Source organism: Ipomoea triloba, chromosome 8, assembly GCF_003576645.1.
Source record: "Ipomoea triloba cultivar NCNSP0323 chromosome 8, ASM357664v1".
In the NCBI taxonomy this organism is placed as follows: domain Eukaryota; kingdom Viridiplantae; phylum Streptophyta; class Magnoliopsida; order Solanales; family Convolvulaceae; genus Ipomoea; species Ipomoea triloba.
In genome coordinates, this window is record NC_044923.1 from 19,888,009 (window position 1) to 19,908,124 (window position 20,116).

Genomic DNA, 20,116 nt, shown 5'->3' on the forward strand with positions numbered 1-20,116 from the left:
ACTTGGAGGACCACAGATGGTCAAATTTAAAGTTTAGGACTATAGGTGGTAACATTTTGAAACTCGGAGGACCATAACTGGTCATTTTAAAGTTTAGGACTATATGTAACAGAACCAGCATACTCGGAGGACCACAAGTGGTATTAAGTCTAATTATTAGCTTATTTTATAACGTTATATAGAAAGTATTTTTTAGTTCACAATATTTTTATGATATTTACAAACTACAAAGTATTTTCCAGTTTTCTTTTTTCCTTTTTTTCCCCTTGAATTATTGTTTTCGGCGAAAACACCACAGCAGAGGAGATGCATTCTCTCGCTGCAGGTTCGCCGTAATTTTGTAATCCCTCTTTCTTCCCTTCCATTTTCACCACCACCGTCGCCGCCGCCACCTCCACTACTACCAACCAACAAATGCTTGGCAAGTAATTCTTCTTCCAAACCTTAAACCCTAATCCGCAGGATTTATAATAGAATTCATGGACTTCCAACATCCCCACGGCTATAACCGACTGCCTCCTCCTCCTCCTCCGCCGTCCATGGCGGATCCTCACTATCCACCACCACCGCCACCGCCGCAATCTCAGAGGCCGCCACTTCCTCCACCCAACTCTTGGTACTCTACGCATTTCCAGTACCATCCGCCATCGCAGCATTCTCCATCTCCTCCTCCTCCTCCTGCTGCTGCTGCTCATCCTTCACAGCAGTGGGGCCCGCCTCCTCCTCCATATCCTGCGCCTCCACACGCCCCTTATCCCTCGCACCCTCTTCCGCATAGCCACTACCCCCCACCCCTTCCAACCCGGCCTAATCTTCCTCCTCAAGTTCCACAACCCTATCCTCATGCGAATCAGGTAACATATAGAGTTTAATTATCATGTTTTTATGTTTCAATAGGACTTAGGGTTCGTGATTGTTGTGTACGGCATTGAAAATCGAAGAAACTAAACTTTATTTTAAGACTAAAATTACCTCTTTTTTTTTATTTTTTTAATAATTTTTTTCCTATAAATATTTGGCAGGACTGGGGAAATGCAAACTGGGGACATCATCAAACTGTGGAATACTCAGGTCAGTTAAGATGCCCAGAGCTTTGATTTGCAGTGAATTTCGTTCTTCTTTACCCCTTATTCCCTGCTTGATTACATTTTGAATAATTGCAACTGTGAAATGTATGTGGTGTAGCATTGATTAAATTTTCTGTTGAATTGTGGTTGAACTTCTAACATGCATATGAATACAACCATATTTTGTCATATTTAAGATTTAGTGCTTAATGTAACCTACTCATCCAGTACCACATAGCAATGAAGAAGATTGGGCTGCAAAGGCCAGAGCATGGGCTGCTGCTAAAGCAGCCTCTGAAAACCAACAGCCACAATTTACACAAGCTGGCAGACTTGAAGAACAAAGTCACTACTACGACAGATATCCCCATTCTGCTGATCCTCATTTCCAAGATTCACAACAACCAAGAGTTCTGCCACCCAGCTATCAACAGTTTACAGCTCCAGCTGCACCCTCTCAAAATATACCCGTTGGTCACTCAAATGAGTCTGCAGCTATAGGCTTAGGAAAATCTTCTTATGTTCATGATGGACATTTAGCTTATACTGCTAGGGATGAAAGCTTGGCCGGTGATTCAACAACTGCATTGCCTCAACAAGGAAACTTGTCTGTAAGTCCATTAGTCCATTGGCCGGAGGTATCTTCTAGTTATTCTTCTGTTGCAGGTAAAGAGTTTGATTAGTATAGTAATTTTGCATCTGAAGCACCTTTTGAAGAATTACTTCAATTTATCGGCTACTAGCTTACTATTAACCAAATTCCTTTCCATTTTTTTTTTAAATTGTTGTATGCATTATTGTTTTGTATACAGTGAACCATATGAGATTCAAGATTAAAACTTGCACGATTTTTTTTCAGCTAACTGTTATGTATCAGCAGAGACTGTTCATTGCCTACAATCTAGCATCTAGCAAGGGAGACTTATTTATTTTTGTGGTAACCCCTGAAAATTTGTACCCTGCAGAGGAGATGCTTAGTTATAAGAAAAATGTTGAGTTGATAGGGTGACTTAACTGGCATAGGAATTGCTGCAGATTACTTAAAAGCCTATTATATAATACAATGGCTATTTCTTGATCTCTTATTGCTTACAATGCTTCCACCATCTTGCTGTGTACATTGGTAAAATTTTTATTACTTGCATCTTTTTAATGGGAGAGAAGCCTTCTGTATATAGTTCCTATTTCAAGCATGAATGTTCTTGTCATGGATTCAAGTTATTGCAGAATTGCTAAGTCTGCATATTTTGTAATCCAGAAATCCATGCAGATTTTCCAACCTTTTCTTTGATATGATCCAACTCTGTAAGGTTTCATGTCAGGCTACCAATAATTAGCTATTTGACTAGTAACTGTAATGGCAGGGGAAGAAGTTGGAGATCAAAATGATAAGCTATATAATTCTCAATCTTTGACTGTTACTACTGCTCTGCAACATCAAGTAAAACCACCACTACCTGTCGGTCCTGGGTCTACAATGAATGAAGAGCCTCATCATTCATTTGGGGGACAGTTAACTGAGGCTGCAATAAACCCTATGGATAAACCATTAGTGTTTGCACCTCAGGTTAATCGTGACCATGGCTTGCATATGGAATCAAATTATTCATACTCCGATTCAGTGGGTCCTGCAAGTGGTGTTGACCCTGTTTCAGGAATGACTTCTGCTTATGCATGGCCTCCTGCCACTGCTGGGGTAGCTTATCTTTTCACTCTTCCTTCATAGTCAAAGAGTAGCAGTTTACTCCTTGTATAATTGTAGTATGGTACTATGGTGGTAACCTCACTTACATGGGTAATTACTGTATTATGCACCAGGTTGAACCTACCATGGTAGTGCCTTCTCCAGTTCCTGGACTCTCTGCACCAGTTTTTGGGAGGTTACCTGGACCAAACTTCCAGTCCACTGTCCCACATGTAGGCCCCACTTTTGGAATTACCCCAGGGGCTGCTGGTCCTACTGCTTTTCCTACTGATGCTTATGCAATTTCCACTGACCGACCTAAGAAGGTATAGATTATGTCCTATTGTCCTAACCCCTACATCCATGGTCAAGACCATTTAATTTTTATTCACATCTTTTATTTTGGAGGATTTTTAGGCTTCTGTGCCTAACTGGCTTAGAGAGGAGATTATTAAGAAGAAAGCTGTCATCACCAGTTCAGCTCCAGACCTCCAAAAGGATGATGCACTTGAAGATGAAGATGTTAACAAGCCTTATAGAAGAGGCGATCAGGGAGATATCAAAAGCATTGATTCATCAAGATCTACTGAAGGAGAGGATGATGATGAGGTGAGATCATTAACTTTCTCATAATTACTCATTTGGGCTGTGGGCCCGTATTGATTTGGATGATCTTATTTTTGGCTTATTGAGGCTTGTCTGCTTGTGGCCAAAACATTGAAAATAGTAGTTTTTGGGTTAGTGAATTGCATTTATTTAGTTAAAAAACTATTTTAGACATTAATTTATATTCTACTAATTTATATAATAATTAAAAAATAACATTAATTTATATTTATATTAATTATATTACCATTAATTTATGTCTATATAATCATTAAAAAATGTAATCTAAAACCTATTTACTCTGTATCTTCATTTAATTGCATTGTAGGCACACAAGTTTCTTTGTGAGTTGTTTGCTTGTTCCGCAACAATAATAATAATTTTTGAAATTAAATTATTATGAAATTTATATCTAAAATATAAAATACTTTAAGAATAATTAAATAAAAAAATGTTCATGCCTTATAAGTTATTTATATGTTACTAACTAAAACTAAATAACTAATTTACCAGACAACTTTCTATAAACAACTAATACTACTCACTGGTAAAAGCAACTAACACAATCCATTATTAGCTAATATAATTCACTATCTGCTAATTGCTTAGCACCTCAATAAGTTGAAACTTGAAAGGCTCTTTTCAGGGGCCAGTTTGAAATGTTATATATCCATTTAAGTTGTTTTGAGCTTATAACATTGAGCTTATTGACAAGTACTAATCATAAAAGCACTCATTTAGGCTGTTTATCTAAACTGGGACTAGGCTTCCTTTAAAAATGGTGTCAATCTGTCCAATTTTTGTTCATGCAAATTCTGTGTTTTTTAAGATGTCAACTTGCCTAAGTTGCTCTTCATGTAAATTCTATATTTTATCTTTTCTTAGAAATCTATTTATTTTTATTTATCTTTTGTGGTGTGAGGTTATGAATTTTCTATACTTCTTTGTCAATGGGGCTCTTTAAACATCATTCACTTTGTGATTGGACAAATGTTTGTGTTTCTCAATGCAGGACGATGCTGATGCTGCCAGAACTGCAGCAATAAATCAGGAAATAAAGCGCGTCTTAACTGAAGTGCTTTTAAAGGTTGCGTCTGATCAATGGCCCAATGGATGAGTATATTTATTTAAACTCTTATAGACTTTTTAACTTAATGTCTGTTGACAGGTCACCGATGAACTTTTTGACGAAATTGCAACTAAAGTTCTTAGTGAAGATGCCCTCAGCATTGAAGGTCGGGTCTTTATTAATTTCCCTCTATCAGCTTGGTGACATTTTTAATGAGACTATAAGTTTGTATTGTTACTTTTGCCAGCTGAACCTGATGCTGCTCTTTCTAGTCATAAGTTGTCAACATCTGCTCATGCTGTTATAACTCCCAAGGCCTCTGCTAAGGTTCTTTTACCATTTCAAACTATAGAAGCAGATTCTGATGATGGCGGCAAGAAGTCTAGCTCTGGTTCCCCTGGGAATGTATTGGGTCTTGCTAACTATGAATCTGATGATGATAATGAAATCCAGAGTACTGTTAAGCAGAATCCCAATGAAGATAGCTGTACTGACCAATCAATTGCTATAAAGCAAGTGGATGCCAATAATCTAATTGGGAATGGAAGTTCACTTAAGAAAATTGAAAAAGTTGGTGGTTTTTCTGATAATGTAGAGCATGCTAGAAAAGGGAGTCCTAATTTTTCATCAATTAATCATGGCAAACTTGCTTCACAGTCAAGTGATGGCAGGGCATCTATTGAATTGGTGCATGGAGATTCTCAACCTTCCTCAAAGGCAAAGTCAGGAGTTTTAGAAGAAAACCTTGCTGAGGAAGTGCCTGTTGAAGTTGAAGGGAAAAATGAAAAAAAGAGAAAAACCGAAAATTCTCATATTCAGGAGAGCCAAAATAAATCAGGTAAGAGTAATTCCCGTGACAACACTGCAGCTGATTCTAGTAAAGGAAAACACAAAGACAAAGACAATGTCAAGGACAGAACATTTGAGAAGGAAGATTATAACCATAAGAAGCATGAGAGATATGTTAAAAATGAAAAATTCAATGATCCAGATCAAAAAGATAAAGTGAAGGAGAGAAGTGTTAAGTCTGGGGAAAAAGAAAATGAGTCGGATTCAAGGAAAAGAGCTTCTATTGATACCAAGGAAGGTAAGGGGAAGACAGATAGGGAGGGCAGATCAAGTACTAAAGGAGATAGTGGCAGAAGAAGAGAAAAAGTTAAGGATGAAAAAAGAGAAAAATCTAGACGCAAAGATGCGAGTGACTCTGGTAAACATAAGAGACAGCGCTCCTCTTCTGTTGGTAGCAGAGGTAGAGAAAATAAGGATAATTTAGTTAGCTACCCCACTGATTCAAGTGATGAATCTTCTGGTGATTATAAAAGGTTTGTTTCTATTTATTTAATTTTTTCAGTCTCTGGATTTACATCCATGATTCATTTCTTAACTATTTCTATGGGGCGTGCCTGCAGGAAGCTTTATTCAAGAAGACATAGATCACCTTCACCTGTCAGGTCAAGGAAAAGGTACATTTTGAGGACCTCAACGCATGTTATCTTGTTGACCTGTACTGTGCTATGATTTTGTTTATCTTTTCTGATGTTTTGGTTTGTATCAGTCTCTTCTTTTCTATCATGAAATACTGCAATTGTTGGGACTTGGGTTCTATTTTATTTTGTACGGACATTTTTCTAACCTTGGTATTTCACTACTTGGTGTCAAGGGTGTTTTATTTTTGGCAATTTCTTGAATTCTTTAGGTATAAAAATGTGATTGACTATTATGAAATATAAGTAGTAGATACACGGTGATGCTGTTGGTGTCTAACTGGGTTCATGCTGTGTGTTAGATGAATAAGGAGAGTTAGAGAATTGAGGGGGCAGTTAGAGCTCTCCTCCAAGCCTAGTCTTTTCTTTTTGAATTATGTGGTAGTACTTCAGTACCTGTGTATATATATAGGCAGTATCTTCTGTACAGTGTTGATATGAAATAGATATACAGTACGATGTCTTCCCTTCCCACATTTAACACTGCAGATATTGAAATTGTATCTAGCATTATTGTTCCTTTCTTTTTGTTTTTCTTTGGTTCATTTTATTTTTTTTCTGTGGATTTTTTTTTTTTTTTTGGATTTTTTTTTTTTTTTTGGATTTTTTTTTTTTTTTTGGATTTTTTTTTTTTTTTTGGATTTTTTTTTTTTTTTTGGATTTTTTTTTTTTTTTTGGATTTTTTTTTTTTTTTTGGATTTTTTTTTTTTTTTTGGATTTTTTTTTTTTTTTTGGATTTTTTTTTTTTTTTTGGATTTTTTTTTTTTTTTTGGATTTTTTTTTTTTTTTTGGATTTTTTTTTTTTTTTTGGATTTTTTTTTTTTTTTTGGATTTTTTTTTTTTTTTTGGATTTTTTTTTTTTTTTTGGATTTTTTTTTTTTTTTTGGATTTTTTTTTTTTTTTTGGATTTTTTTTTTTTTTTTGGATTTTTTTTTTTTTTTTGGATTTTTTTTTTTTTTTTGGATTTTTTTTTTTTTTTTGGATTTTTTTTTTTTTTTTGGATTTTTTTTTTTTTTTTGGATTTTTTTTTTTTTTTTGGATTTTTTTTTTTTTTTTGGATTTTTTTTTTTTTTTTGGATTTTTTTTTTTTTTTTGGATTTTTTTTTTTTTTTTGGGGGGGGGGGGGGGGGTTGATGTAATTCCAATTTTAATCCTCTCTATTTAGAATCCTTATAGACTATAGAGAGATTTATTGATAATTGATGTAGTGATTTATAGAGTTATAGTATATACTAAAATTGAATTTTGTTAGGTTAACTTTTTTAGATGGTGAGACTTAAGAAAAATGTTTAGAAAAGCTTCGATAGGAAGTAGGAACAGTCTTGAGCCTAAGTATGCATGTGTGTGTTTTTTGAGATATTATATAGCTGGTTCTTGTCTGATTCCTGGTTCACTACCATGGGAATAGACTGACATCACTGTGGTTTGGATCCCAGTCTCTTCTTTCCTGGTCTGAACCACCAGCACAATATTTCATCCATAGTCTTAAATTGCATAAAAGTTGTTTTGACAGCATCATTTTACCTCAAAGTGTCACCATTTCTTTGGATGGATGGAATCTACATATAGAAGTTTACCTATGAATCAGGTTCATCCATTGAGGAGTTGTTTCTTCTATCCAGATTCAAGTAATTGCTTGTAAGAAGTCCCAATTTGTTAATTTAAAATAGCAATAGTGTATTAGAGCTAGCGAAAGGTATACATAGCAATGATAGCATATCTTAAGAGGCCAAACCTTTTAACCCATTTTAGACAAGGTTGAGAAATTCACGTCCAGAAATTTCTTTATGCTTTCACTCACTGGCTTAGCATGCAATGTTTTCATTTATAGACAAGTTTCGAGGTCTCCTCATAGCAAGCACTCTCAGCGCAGGCATTCTCCCTACTCTTCTCTTGAGACAACCAGGTATGCCGCTTAGTATATTCTTAGATATATCATTTCTTGACATTTTTGGATAACCTGCCATCCCAACAGGTGAAACTTGATAGTCTGGTTGTCAATAGTCCTAGGAATATTATTATTTTGCTTATAAACTGGTTCAAGTTAACTGCAGGAGTAGGAGGTCAAGATCGAGATCTAGGTCAAGGTCTCCAGCCCGTCGGAAGAGATGAAGGGGCGGGGTGACTGTATTAAGGTTGATGAAACTTGGTGAATGTCAGATTTCTCGCGATATAAGAGCATTTGTTTGCCCATTTGTTACTGAGGGATGCACCTTATCGTTGATTTCAATTGGCAAGGAGAAGAGGCAGGTAGCTGCAATTTGGAGATGAAAGATTTTGGATGTGTTGTCTGTACTTCTGTTTTTCTTTTTCTTTTTTTTTTTTCTCCCACCAAATAATACATGGTTTCTGAGTTGTGGCATATTTAGGCTTGAATGAAATGGTTTGTGTACTCAAAAGTTGATAGTATTGGCATCCATTCACTACTTATTTCTTGGAGCAACCACATTTGTGGTTGGGTTTTTGCAGAGAAAAAACTTAAGTGGAGTTTTTGAACAAATAGGGAGGATTTTTTTTTTTTTTTTTTTTGGGTTTTTTCTTTTGGAGTTTTTATTACTGCAAGGTTAAGTTTTTGTGGGCTTATTTTTTTGTTAAATTGACGCGCAGATCGGCTGTCTGGTGCACCGCCGTGCCCAACATGGTGCGTGTCTAATGATCCTTTTTTTTTTCTCCTCCCTTTTTTCTATCCTATCTCCTAGCTGGCATGACAAAAATTTTTAAAAAATCATAACTAATGAGGTTGCTCATGCCATTTTGTCCTTGACGACATTAATTTTCTATTCTTTTGGTCTTTTAAGTTATAAGAAAGGTGTTAAATACTTTGTGGTTTGATGATATTACTATTATTATTTCAAATGAAAGGTCATAGGTTTGAGTCTCGGCGAGATTGTAGTAAAAGAGTTATAAGAAAGGTGTAAATTTATTTTCAAAAAAAAAAACAGAAAAGTGTAAATTTAGTTCCTAATTATAATCATTGAGAGATATATATAAGGGTTATTATAATAAGGTAAAAATAGCTAGCTATTATAATAATTAAATAGCTATAGCTATTTAATATAATAATCAATCAATTAGTGACTAAAAAGAATGATTTTTCGAGTTATATTTTAATACATGTCCGGTAATGGCTAATGCACTGTCACCTAATCCATTATTATTTTTTGAAATTGCAATATACCCACCCCACCCAAGTTGTTCACCCCTCCAGAACTTAAAATATAATTTACTTCATCTGACCGATTTTAATGGTCAAATTTTTTTTTCTTTTTCTTATTTTGTTTAGTATTTTTAGCTAATTTATATTTTTGTATTTAATAATATCTTTAATGTAAATTTTAAATAAATAAATTTTATATATTAATACTATTAAATTTAACATATTAAAAAATTAAATTAAATAATATCAAAGTAAACACATAAAACAGTAAAGAGAGAGAAGAAGAAGAAAATGGGATATGGAGTAATAAAAAAACTGCATTTTTCTGGGGTTTTGACTTTGGTGGGAAACCACTTGTCTATTCGGATTTCGGAGGCGGCTACCGTTGCAGTTGCACTATATATAATTTCGTGAGTCGTCAATTCAACGCCTACCTTTCAAACGTTACACTTCGGATCCAGTGTGTATATATATATTAGGAATGCATAATCCAATACATCGTGTTCAAAAATGCACCAAAATAAAATGACGCGACAAAAATGCACCAGCTTGGGACGTGCATGACCACCAGGTATGTATAAATGCATCACCATCGGTGTTTAGAAATACATTCACCTTGAATTCTTGCATATCTGAGTGGTGAATCACCACACGTCTACACGAGAAGGTCTGTCAGTTATATATATATATATATATATATATATATATATATATATATATATATATATATAGAGTCGGCCGCGCCTTAACGTGCGGTCAGTGCGGCGGCACCACTATGTATACAAATACACACAACTCAATGTTAGAAAATGCACAACACAAATATGCAACATTAGGTACGTATTACAAAAAAACGCACCACTACATATGCAAATATACACCACACAGTGTTAGGAAATGCACCACTAGGAGCAGGAGAGTTATGGTGCATTATTTTGTGGGTGTGATGTGTTTTTTTGGTGTTTTTGTGTATTTTTATTTTGGTGCATTTTCTAATATTCAGTGATGTATATTTGTATAGGGTGTATTCCGCACCGACATCACGGAAGGCACGACCACATTTGAATAGAATTATAGAAATATATATATAGTATGTATGCTGTGCATGATCCGAGGAGCGCCTCACATGCCTGGCAGGCAGCCATCCACTCTTCACGCCATTTTGGTGTGTGTGTGGAGTTTGCAGCCTTTTCACGTTTCTAGCGTTTTGCTTCTCATGGCTCAGTTGCTTGCTCATACCCCAAATTCATTAATGAAACTTCTTCTTCATCATCATCGTCTCATTAATTTTTTTCAACCAACAATGAAGTTCAACTCTTCCGTTTTTACTCCCCATTTCTACTACAACAAGGTAAAAATTGTAAAACTCATGAACTCTTCATTTGACGTTTCTTTTGTGTGAAGCTTAATAGTGAATCTGATTTACAGGCATTGGTACAAGGGCTTTGGTTGATATGGACATTTGGGTTTCTGTTGATTGGCGTATCCTTGTATGCAACTCAGCTGTTGTCTTCTTCTCTCAAATATCACTCTAATCTTGGTGATTTGGGTGGCCCTAAAATCACCATTTTTACAGCACCAAGACCTTTTGATGGTGTAGTTGGGGAAAGGCAGAATCTTGCTGTTAGATCATGGCTTGGCTTATCAGCTGACATTAACGTTGTGCTTTTCACCCAACACCCCTCTGCTTTCTCTTTTGCTAAAGCATTTGGTTCCCGGGTCACTGTTGAGCCCAACATTGATTTCTCGTAAGCCCCTTTCCTTGCATTTTCAATGCCCATCAATTGTTAATGTTAGTATAACCGCTTATTAGTATGCCAAAAACTATAGCTAGTAAGGATAACCCCAACCAAGACGACAAGAGATTTACACTTGTAAAAACGAGGTTATGAGTTCGAATCCTTGCCCCCCTTGGTTTGAGCTGGTAAGCTATAGGTAACTTAGGCTAATTTACTTTATTTTGATCCTTTGTTGAGTAGGGTCACAAGGCAATGTTTATTTACATTCGAAAGGATGTGGGGATTCTCTCGTCATACAAAAAAAAAGTTATAGCTAGTGGCAAATGTGCAACTTTATTTCCTTATAGACCACCATCACATTTTCGAGGGTGAGGGCAAATTTTTATGTTGACCATGATACACCCAGTGTTGTGTGGACCATAAAAAAAGTACATTTTTAATGTATTAAAAGTACATTATTTGTGTATTGAATGTACATTATTTGTGTATTGAATGTAGATTATTTGATAGTATACAAAATAATGTACTTTTTATTCGTGAACATGGTCCATAGAATAATGATTGTAGAGTCAGGGTGTTGGACTTAATCATTTACCGGCCTTGGCCCAATAATTTTCATAGTTACATGGTGCTGGACGTGGCCCTTACCGGCGACCTCCACCCTACAGTTAATAATAATTAAGTTCAGAAAAAAGCAGCATCTATTAATGTAGGATAACTTATTCAGCATCTTGTGTTTTGTGAATAGACATACAGACATGGTGAAATGGAGAATCTTATGTGTGGCTGCATGTTTTTGTTTCTGTACAGATTCATTGGTACACCATTCTTTCACTCTATGGTGGCCAATTCACAGGCATCCTCATCAGATGTTTCTGTTTTGATTCATCCTGAAACTGTTCTCTTGTCTGACTTCATTTTGACTGTGAGACATGCTTACAAACTTGATCATGATTGGCTCTTTTTTGCGTCGTCTAGAAAAATTTCCTACTTCCCATTTCACTTGGATGCAGATGGAAAACAATGGCTCACAGATGATGATGATGGCATGTTGGTTGATATTAACAAGGTACATATGAAGGAACCTGGTAAATAAATACTTATTCAGTTGCATCATGGGGGGCATTGGGGAAATTACATATGATGTTAAATTGTTTGTTAGGATGCTGGACTTAGCATATTAAGCCCTAAGCCCTTTATTGGTCTCGGCCTAGCAATCCCACAATCCCACCGGGGGTGTTGTACTTGACCTTTTAAGCTTTTTACCAGTCTTCACCTAACAATTCCACCGGGTGCTGGACTTGACCTTTTAAACTCTTTACCAGTCTCTGCCTTGGACTCGACCTTTTAACAATCCCACCGGGTGTTAGACTTTGCCTTTTAAGCCCTTTGCCGGCCTCCGCGGCTCCGCCCAACAATCCCCAGTCATTGGGTGTTGAATTTGGCTCTTATCGGCCTCTGCCCAACAGATACAACCAATGTATTTATAGGCTGCCCAACTCAACCCAATCCACTCATATTCCTTATATAAGACAAACTCCTATTTCTTATATGAGACAAACTCAACGTTTTGTAATCTTTGCACAGATGCAGGGATTTCTTTCAAAGGAACAGCAGTGGTACCCTTGTCAAGGACAGATTCTAATTGCCTGGAACAATGCAGCAGATATTCCCTTGCATAAAGGGGTCCTCCCACCTTTTCTATATGGAAAGGGATTTCACAACCTTTGGGTTATCAATGAAGCTTTTCGATCTGATTTCAGATTTGTCTTTGATGCTAGTTGGGCCATTTCCAATTTATATCTCCATCACCCTGACCTGAAGTACAAAAAGTCAAGTGAAGGATTCATGATGGATACAGCTCCTGAAGAAAGAATTTGGGAGGTTATGGGGAACTCTCTCCTGGCTACACAGTATGGATCATTGTATTTCCATGAAACCAAATTTTCCAACTTGTTTAGATTGTTTGAGTATGGAGGGCACTATCTTTTTGCAAACACTGCAGAAAACATTGTTTACCGTCTAGGATACAAGAAACCATTCAGCTTAAAGAAGAGTGGGCTTATGCATAAATCAATAGAGGAGGAGAAGATTTTAAATTGTATTGGTTCTTTGGGATCAGTAGACAGTATTAAAGATTGCTCTCTCATGGATAAGCTCAATCTGTCAACACCGATTTCGCTTCCACTACCATTTGAATCTTTACTTTCAATGCGTGCTGGCCAGAACAAGACGGTTGTGCTGGCAGTTGTTGGATACAGTTACAAGGACATGCTAATGAGTTGGGTGTGCAGGATGCGGCATCTTCAGATATTAAACTTTTTAGTATGTGCCCTTGACAATGAAGTCTACGATTTCTCTATCTTGCAGGTAGTATCTTGTCTTCACTGCTTCTCTGAGCCTAACTTTAGGCTTGATGTTAGGACATTTTCGAGACGCTGGGTGCTGGACTTAGCGTTTTAAGCCTTTTACCCGGCCTCTGCACTTGGCCTTCTAAGGCTTTTACCGGCCTCCGCCCAACAATTCCCACTCCCAACACCCACCAATCTTAAATGTTATTGCTGAGTACCAACTAGTCTTCGGCTCTTATACCACTTGTTAGGATCAAATGCTTACTATTACGCCAAAAGCTATAGCTAGTAGCGAAGGCGCAATTTTATTTCTTTATAGACCGCTAGTCACATCTTCGAGACGCTGGTTGCTGGACATGACCTTTTAAGCCATTTACCGTCCTCTGCCCAACAATTCCTCAGCCACCAGGTGTTAGACTTGGCCTTTTACTGGCCTCTGCCTAACACTTGATATACAGGGTTCCTTCTTGCAGTTGATGAAAAACTTCCATTGTTGTAATACATTTTGTTTCTCACCATTGCAAAATTTGAACTTGTGGCTGATTGCATATATCTCTGTTGCTGCCTTTCTTAGCAGCACAATTTAGTTTAATTTTCGAACCTTCTCCCTTCTTTAGAATGCTAGTTTCTTGTCCTTATCACTTTGTTACTAAAACTATACAATGGAAATCTGTATGCTAGGGCCTTCCTGTCTTTAAGTATTCGTCTATTGAAACGAATATCAGCTTTGATGACTGTCACTTTGGAACGGAGTGTTTTAAAAGAGTAACCAAAATCAAGTCCAGAATGGTTCTGCAGATACTGAAGATGGGCTACAATGTACTAATGAGCGATGTCGATGTTTACTGGTTTAAGAACCCGTTGCCCTTGCTTAGCTCCTTCGGGCCAGCAGTTCTAGTGGCACAATCCGATGAGTACAATGCAACAGGTATTTTAATACTTCAAAAGATTGTTGTGTCCATACTAAATGATGAAAATCAGTAGGATTTTATGGGTAGATTCATCATTCCAGTCTCGTATAATTGGGATGCAAGTAGAAGACAAGTTGTCATCATTCCTTATGTAATTTGGTTTATTATGATAAATCATTTTATCTTCTCCTTGCAGGGGCAATCAACTTGCCTAGACGAATGAACTCTGGTTTCTATTACGCCCATTCAGATCGGGTTACAGTTGCTGCATTGGAAAAGGTTGTTATGCATGCAGCAACTTCAAATCTGTCAGAGCAGCCGAGCTTCTATGATGTATTATGTGGTGAAGGTGGATCGAATCGTATAGGTGATAATAGATGCTCAGAACCCGAAACAAATCTTACAGTTCATTTCTTAGACAGAGACCTCTTTCCAAATGGTGCATACCAAGGTCTATGGGAGGAAAGAAATGTCAAAGAAGCTTGCACGAGAAGGGGTTGCTTTGTTCTCCATAACAATTGGATTAGCGGGCGACAGAAGAAACTGGAGCGTCAGGTATTATCAGGACTATGGGATTACGACATCAGCACTAGGATGTGTCTGAAGAGCTGGCACGGTACCACATCCGTGAGTTATTTTTGAAAACGAATGGGGAAATGAATGAGCTGCCTGGCTGCTTTGTGCTTCTTAGGCACCAGATCATGATGTTTATCTACTAAGACTTTGCAAGTCACAAATGGAAATTATTGGGTGGAGGGAGGCCGGTAAAGGGCTTAAAAGGCCAAGTCCAGCACCCAGCGTCTCGAAAATGTGATGGCAGTCTAATAAGGAAATAAAGTTGCCCCTTCGTTACTAGCTATAGCTTTTGGCGTAGTGGTAAGCGTTTGATCCTAACAGAAATGCTGAAAGTGATCTTTTAGTGTTCTCAAAGAACTTGTATGTCTCAAAAGAAAAAATGGCATAGTTGTTTGTTAAAGAAATGCAAGAAGGTGGCATAGCAGTCTACCTCCCATACAGATAACAGAACTGTGGAAGGAAAGTCAGATGGAAGCCAAGTTAAGTCCTGTTAAGGGGCTTTCTCCACAGGTATTTTCTTTGCCCATCTGATCTTGTCTACTCTCTTCTGGTTTGCCTATTTCTTTTTTGCATTCTTACTACATGTCATACTGTGCTTACCACTTACGCCAAAAGCTATAGCTAGTAGTGAAAGCGCAACTTTATTTCCTTATAGATCACCATTACAGTTTCGAGACGTTGGGTGCTGTGCTCGGCCTTTTAAACCTTTTACCGGCCTCCGCCCAACAATCCCCTAGCCACCAGGTGCTAGACTTGATTTTTGAGGAAAAAAACTTCACACTTAGTTTATTGTTTTATCAGCTTAGTCTCCTTCATCTTCTTGATTGTTACTAGATGATGAATTACTTGACTGATAAATATTTAGCTGTTAAAAATTCATCTTTATTTGCAGCAAAGGCTTAGACATAGCTCAGTCTAGGCAATTACATTAAGTTCCAAAAATTGATGTGATTTTTAATTAATCACATACATGAAGAACAGAAGAAATGTTCCATGTTATAACCTTCTTCTAATGTTTTCATTAAAACATGCAAGACAATAGCTTAGTCAATACCCATGTGTAGATAACGGCAAAGGTGGCGCCAGCAGGAATAGTCACTACCCAAGAAGTTACGATCTCCCTTACTGTTTCTGCTCTTACGCTGTTTAACCCCCTCGCGAATCCTACCCCCATAACAGCGCCCACTAGAGTGTGGGTAGCTGAGATAGGTAGCCCAAGCTTGGAAGCAACGAGAACCACTGATGCAGCCGCAAACTCGGCAGCAAATCCTCTTGTTGGTGTTAGTTCTGTGATCTTCTTCCCGATGGTAGATATCACTCTGTAGCCCCACATCGTTAGCCCTGCAACAATCCCGAATCCCCCCCAAGCCAGAACATCATTAGGAATAACAATCTGAGTCCCGCTTAGTCCACCTTGAAGGATTGTTAGTGCTGCAGCCAAAGGGCCTATTGCGTTGGAGACATCGTTCCCACCATGAGCAAATGACATGAAACAGGCCGAGAGGACTTGCATGTACCCAAAGACTCCATAAACTATCTCTAGTTGGGTTCCCTTAGGCCCTGCAATATCTGAAAGGAATCCTATATTCTGGACAGTTTCTGCCTCAGGTTCTGATCCATTTGAATTGGGCTTGGCCAGGAGGTGACCTAGTTGTCTCCTAATGATTCTGTCAACTACTATAGCACCAATACTGCCAATTGCTAGAGCCTGGGCTAGAGCTATGGGAAGTGTCTTGCTGAGAGGGAGGGCTGCAAATGAGATCCCGGTAACGCCAAGAAAGACAGCAATTGGGGCAGAAGCAGCAGCAGCTTGCCCGGGATTCTTAGCGCTGTAAACGAACTAGAAATAGCAAATAGAATGAGAATTAGGGATCACATAGTAAGTAATTTGTTAGGATGAAGCGCTTACCACTACGCCAAAAGTTATAGCTGATAGCAAAGGCGCAACTTTATTTCCTTACAGACAACCATCACATTTTTGAGAGGCAGGATGTTGGACCTGGCCCTTTACTGGCCTCCGCCCAACAATTCCCCCTCCTAGTATCTACCAGTCTTAACTGCACAGTTTTTGTGCGCTTACCACTACGCCAAAAGCTATAGCTGATAGCGAACGTGCAACTTTATTTCCTTATAGACCGCCCCATCACATTTTCTAGAGGTAGGGTGCTGGACCTGGCCCTTTACCGGCCTCTGCCAACAATTCCCCCTCCCAGCATCTACCAGTCACTGCATAGTTTTTGCGCGCTTACCACTACGCCAAAAACTATAGCTAGTAGCAAAGGCACAACTTTATTTCCTTATAGAGCGCCATCACATTTTCGGGAGGCAGGGTGCTGGAGTTGGCCCTTTACTGGCCTCCGCCCAGCAATCCCTCTAGCCACCAATTGATGAGCTTGGCCCTTTACTGGCCTCTGCCCAACATAATTCTGTACCCGCCTAGCCGGTAGTTAGGTTACATGTGATGGCTAATGCATTCTGAAGAAACAAAGTAGTTTCTGTACTTTGAGAGAATATAGTGAGAACCATACCCTGCGGATGCATTTGTAGACAAGGAATGAAACCATTGCTCCCAATAGAGGTGAGATTACCCAGGAACTAGTTACCCTTGCTAGTGAACTCCAGAACACTGCACCAGTTCCTCCATATACAAGACCAAATCCAACCATGGATCCTACTATGCAATGTGTTGTAGAGACTGGCCAACCATAATATGATGCAACCTGCATTGTGTATAGGTGATTTTGAGCTTTAGGAATGTCTGCATTTTCTGAATTGAAATTGTCAAAACCCCACGGTTTTAGAAAATAGTTGCTAAATTCATATTCTGACATTGCCAGACTAATTGTATTGTAAGAATTTCTATTTGGACATCAACATGTTAGCCAGAATGGGAGGAAAGCTTATCCTTTTGTCACAGATGAATGAATATTAGAGTTCACTGCACACACCATTATTCTGACTTTCATAATTACATTACTAAAGAAGTTTACTTACCTGCCACTCTTAACTGCATAGTTTTTGCTTCCCTCTCCCAGCACCTGCCAGCCTTAACTACACAACAGACTTGAATCCGTAACCTGGTTCTAATATCACTTTGTTAGGATCAAGCGCTTACCACTACGCCAAAAGCTATAGCTCATAGCGAAGGTGCAACTATATTTCCTTATCAACTGCCACATTTTCAAGAGGCAAGGTGCTGGACTTTGTCCTTCACCGACCTCCACCCAACAATCTCCCTAGCCACCAATTACTGGACTTAACCCTTCACTGGCCTCTGCCCAACAACATCATATATTCTTGTTTGATTGGTGATCCAAGGAAAATCTTCTAAACAATATTTTCTTCTTCTATGCTTTAATGTTCCTCAGTATAACTCCTATCAATGTACACATTTATTTTTGCAAGACTTGATATGAAAATACCATTTAAAGGTACATAATACAGTGAAGTGACCCAATTTCTTCTTCCCTTTAAGTATGAATGGAAATATTGAGATATCTTGTAATTCTTTAATGCTTCAATCTGAGTAGCTATTGACAGATAGTTGGTATGAAACTTTTCTAGATCTTTAACATTCGTAATTTCGTATATTTGCAGTTCATATGGACAATAATGAAGAAATGAAGATAAGAAAGTAGGACACACCTGCAGCCATGTTCCTGCAGCAGCCAATGAAGAAAGTAGACCAGCAAACAGCAGAGTATCCTTTCCTTGGAAAACATTGGCAACGAGAATTCCCTTCTGCATCGTACTTGTCACGTGTGTTCCCATCAACAATGCTCCCGAGAACTCCAAGATTCCAGCTGTCACAACGGCCTGTCTGAGCGACAAGGCGCCTGATCCGACTGAAGTCCCCATTGCATTAGCCACATCGTTGGCTCCAATGTTCCAAGCCATGTAGAACCCGAGCAAGAGAGTCACGTACGACAAAATCTTGTGTTTGAAGGCCAATCCCGGACCCAAAGACTTCATGAAAAACGGGAAAGTCAAGGCTGCCAATGCGATACAGATTGATATAGCAGAAGCTGTGCTTGAAGATATGTTAAAAGCCTGCGCCATTCCAGGCAAATCGTTGTCATCTTCTGAACTCGAACCTTCTTGATTATGTAGTCCTTTAGCTTCAAATTTCTCATCCCTATCCCCCTCAGCTTCAGCAAAAGATGAAAGGGAAGCGAAAGGCGGGTGAATGAAGCTGGAGTTCCTCAATCTGACATGCGAAAGATTCCAACTCTGGGGCTTTACAACTCTGGGAAGTTGTGTTTCATTGGGGATGATAACACAGAACCTGTGTTCAGGGATGTGAATATGAGATTTATGAACTAAGAAAAGTGTGTTTCTTGCAGAAAGGCACTGAGAGTAAGTCATGGCTAGATTGGGAAAGGAGAAGGCTGAGACAAGCTGGAGAGAAAAAAAAAGAAAAAAGGGAAGAAGAAAGTAAGGGTATCAATGAAGTTGATTCACAGCCATGGAATGTGGTCCAGGAGGAAAAGGAGAAGAGTAGTTGGTGGAGGATCAAGAGAATAGGAGTAGTTTTATCATGGATAAGTTTGTGTCTTTAACATATGGATATAAATGATATGAATGTTCAGGGGTTCCCTATTTGATTTTGGGTATGGAGCAACCATAAATCTTCAGGCCAGCTTTCCCACTCAATAGAGGTGTCTACAATTCAATGGGAGAATTAGTCATTGTGTCCGATATTGGAAACTCTGGCTACACCCAAAAAAAATAAATGAAATAAATGTTCTTTGTTAATAGTAACATTAACAGTTGAATTTATATTATTCTTCTCTCAACAGGTTGAATCTCTAACCCCAAAGGTTTTCCACGTCCCACCCGATAGAGCATGTGAGAACATGTAAATAACAGTAATTTAATGGCTTGCCAAATGTCGGTGTGCACAAGGGATATGCTCACTTTGGGCACAATCCCACACTGCTGCAGCTGGGTTTTGAACATTGGTCTCTTCTTCTAAATACTACCCTACTTGAATTTATATTATTATTATTTTTTGAATTTATATTATTAATTCTATGAAATGTTAAACATTAAATTATAAATACATGTAAATCTTTAAAATCTTGACACAAAAATACAATTTCAGTACAATCAATTTTTTTTAGGACTGTAAATGTTTGTAAGCTGATGTAGGGGTTTAGAGTCTTGTTTCACTTTTTTTTTTAATTTTTATTTTTTTATTTGTAATGTCAAGAAATCAAGCATCCTGGAGGAATGTGGAGAGAGTGGATTAGGGTTTGGTGTACTTCGAATGAGTGGTGATTATTGTTTCTCAAAGGGCCAGACCATCTGCATGTCCACTAGTTTTCTAAGTCAAAATATCACAACAAAATAAAACAAAAACTCTAATAAACGTTCAAATTAACTAATTAAGGCTGCCATTTACTTTTATTCTTTGTTTTCTTCTTCTAATTTCCCGGTTTTTTTTTTTTTTTTTTTTTTTTTTTTTTTTTT

General features: G+C 37.8%; 1 protein-coding gene across 1 annotated transcript; it reads left to right on the forward strand.

Moving 5' to 3' along the window:
• The first annotated feature begins 253 nt into the window (after positions 1-253).
• Positions 254-19,283, forward strand: LOC116027099. The gene is made up of 21 exons (XM_031268523.1): positions 254-854; positions 1,023-1,071; positions 1,296-1,733; positions 2,432-2,763; positions 2,886-3,077; positions 3,169-3,360; positions 4,370-4,444; positions 4,526-4,592; positions 4,674-5,748; positions 5,836-5,889; positions 7,742-7,816; positions 7,965-8,019; positions 8,071-8,160; positions 8,518-8,551; positions 10,159-10,418; positions 10,496-10,815; positions 11,617-11,875; positions 12,394-13,176; positions 13,839-14,085; positions 14,265-14,684; positions 18,242-19,283. Exons 1-21 carry the CDS (start codon positions 480-482, stop codon positions 18,280-18,282), a joined length of 5,433 nt encoding a protein of 1,810 aa, XP_031124383.1. The 5' UTR covers positions 254-479; the 3' UTR covers positions 18,283-19,283.
• Positions 19,284-20,116: the final 833 nt, after the last annotated feature.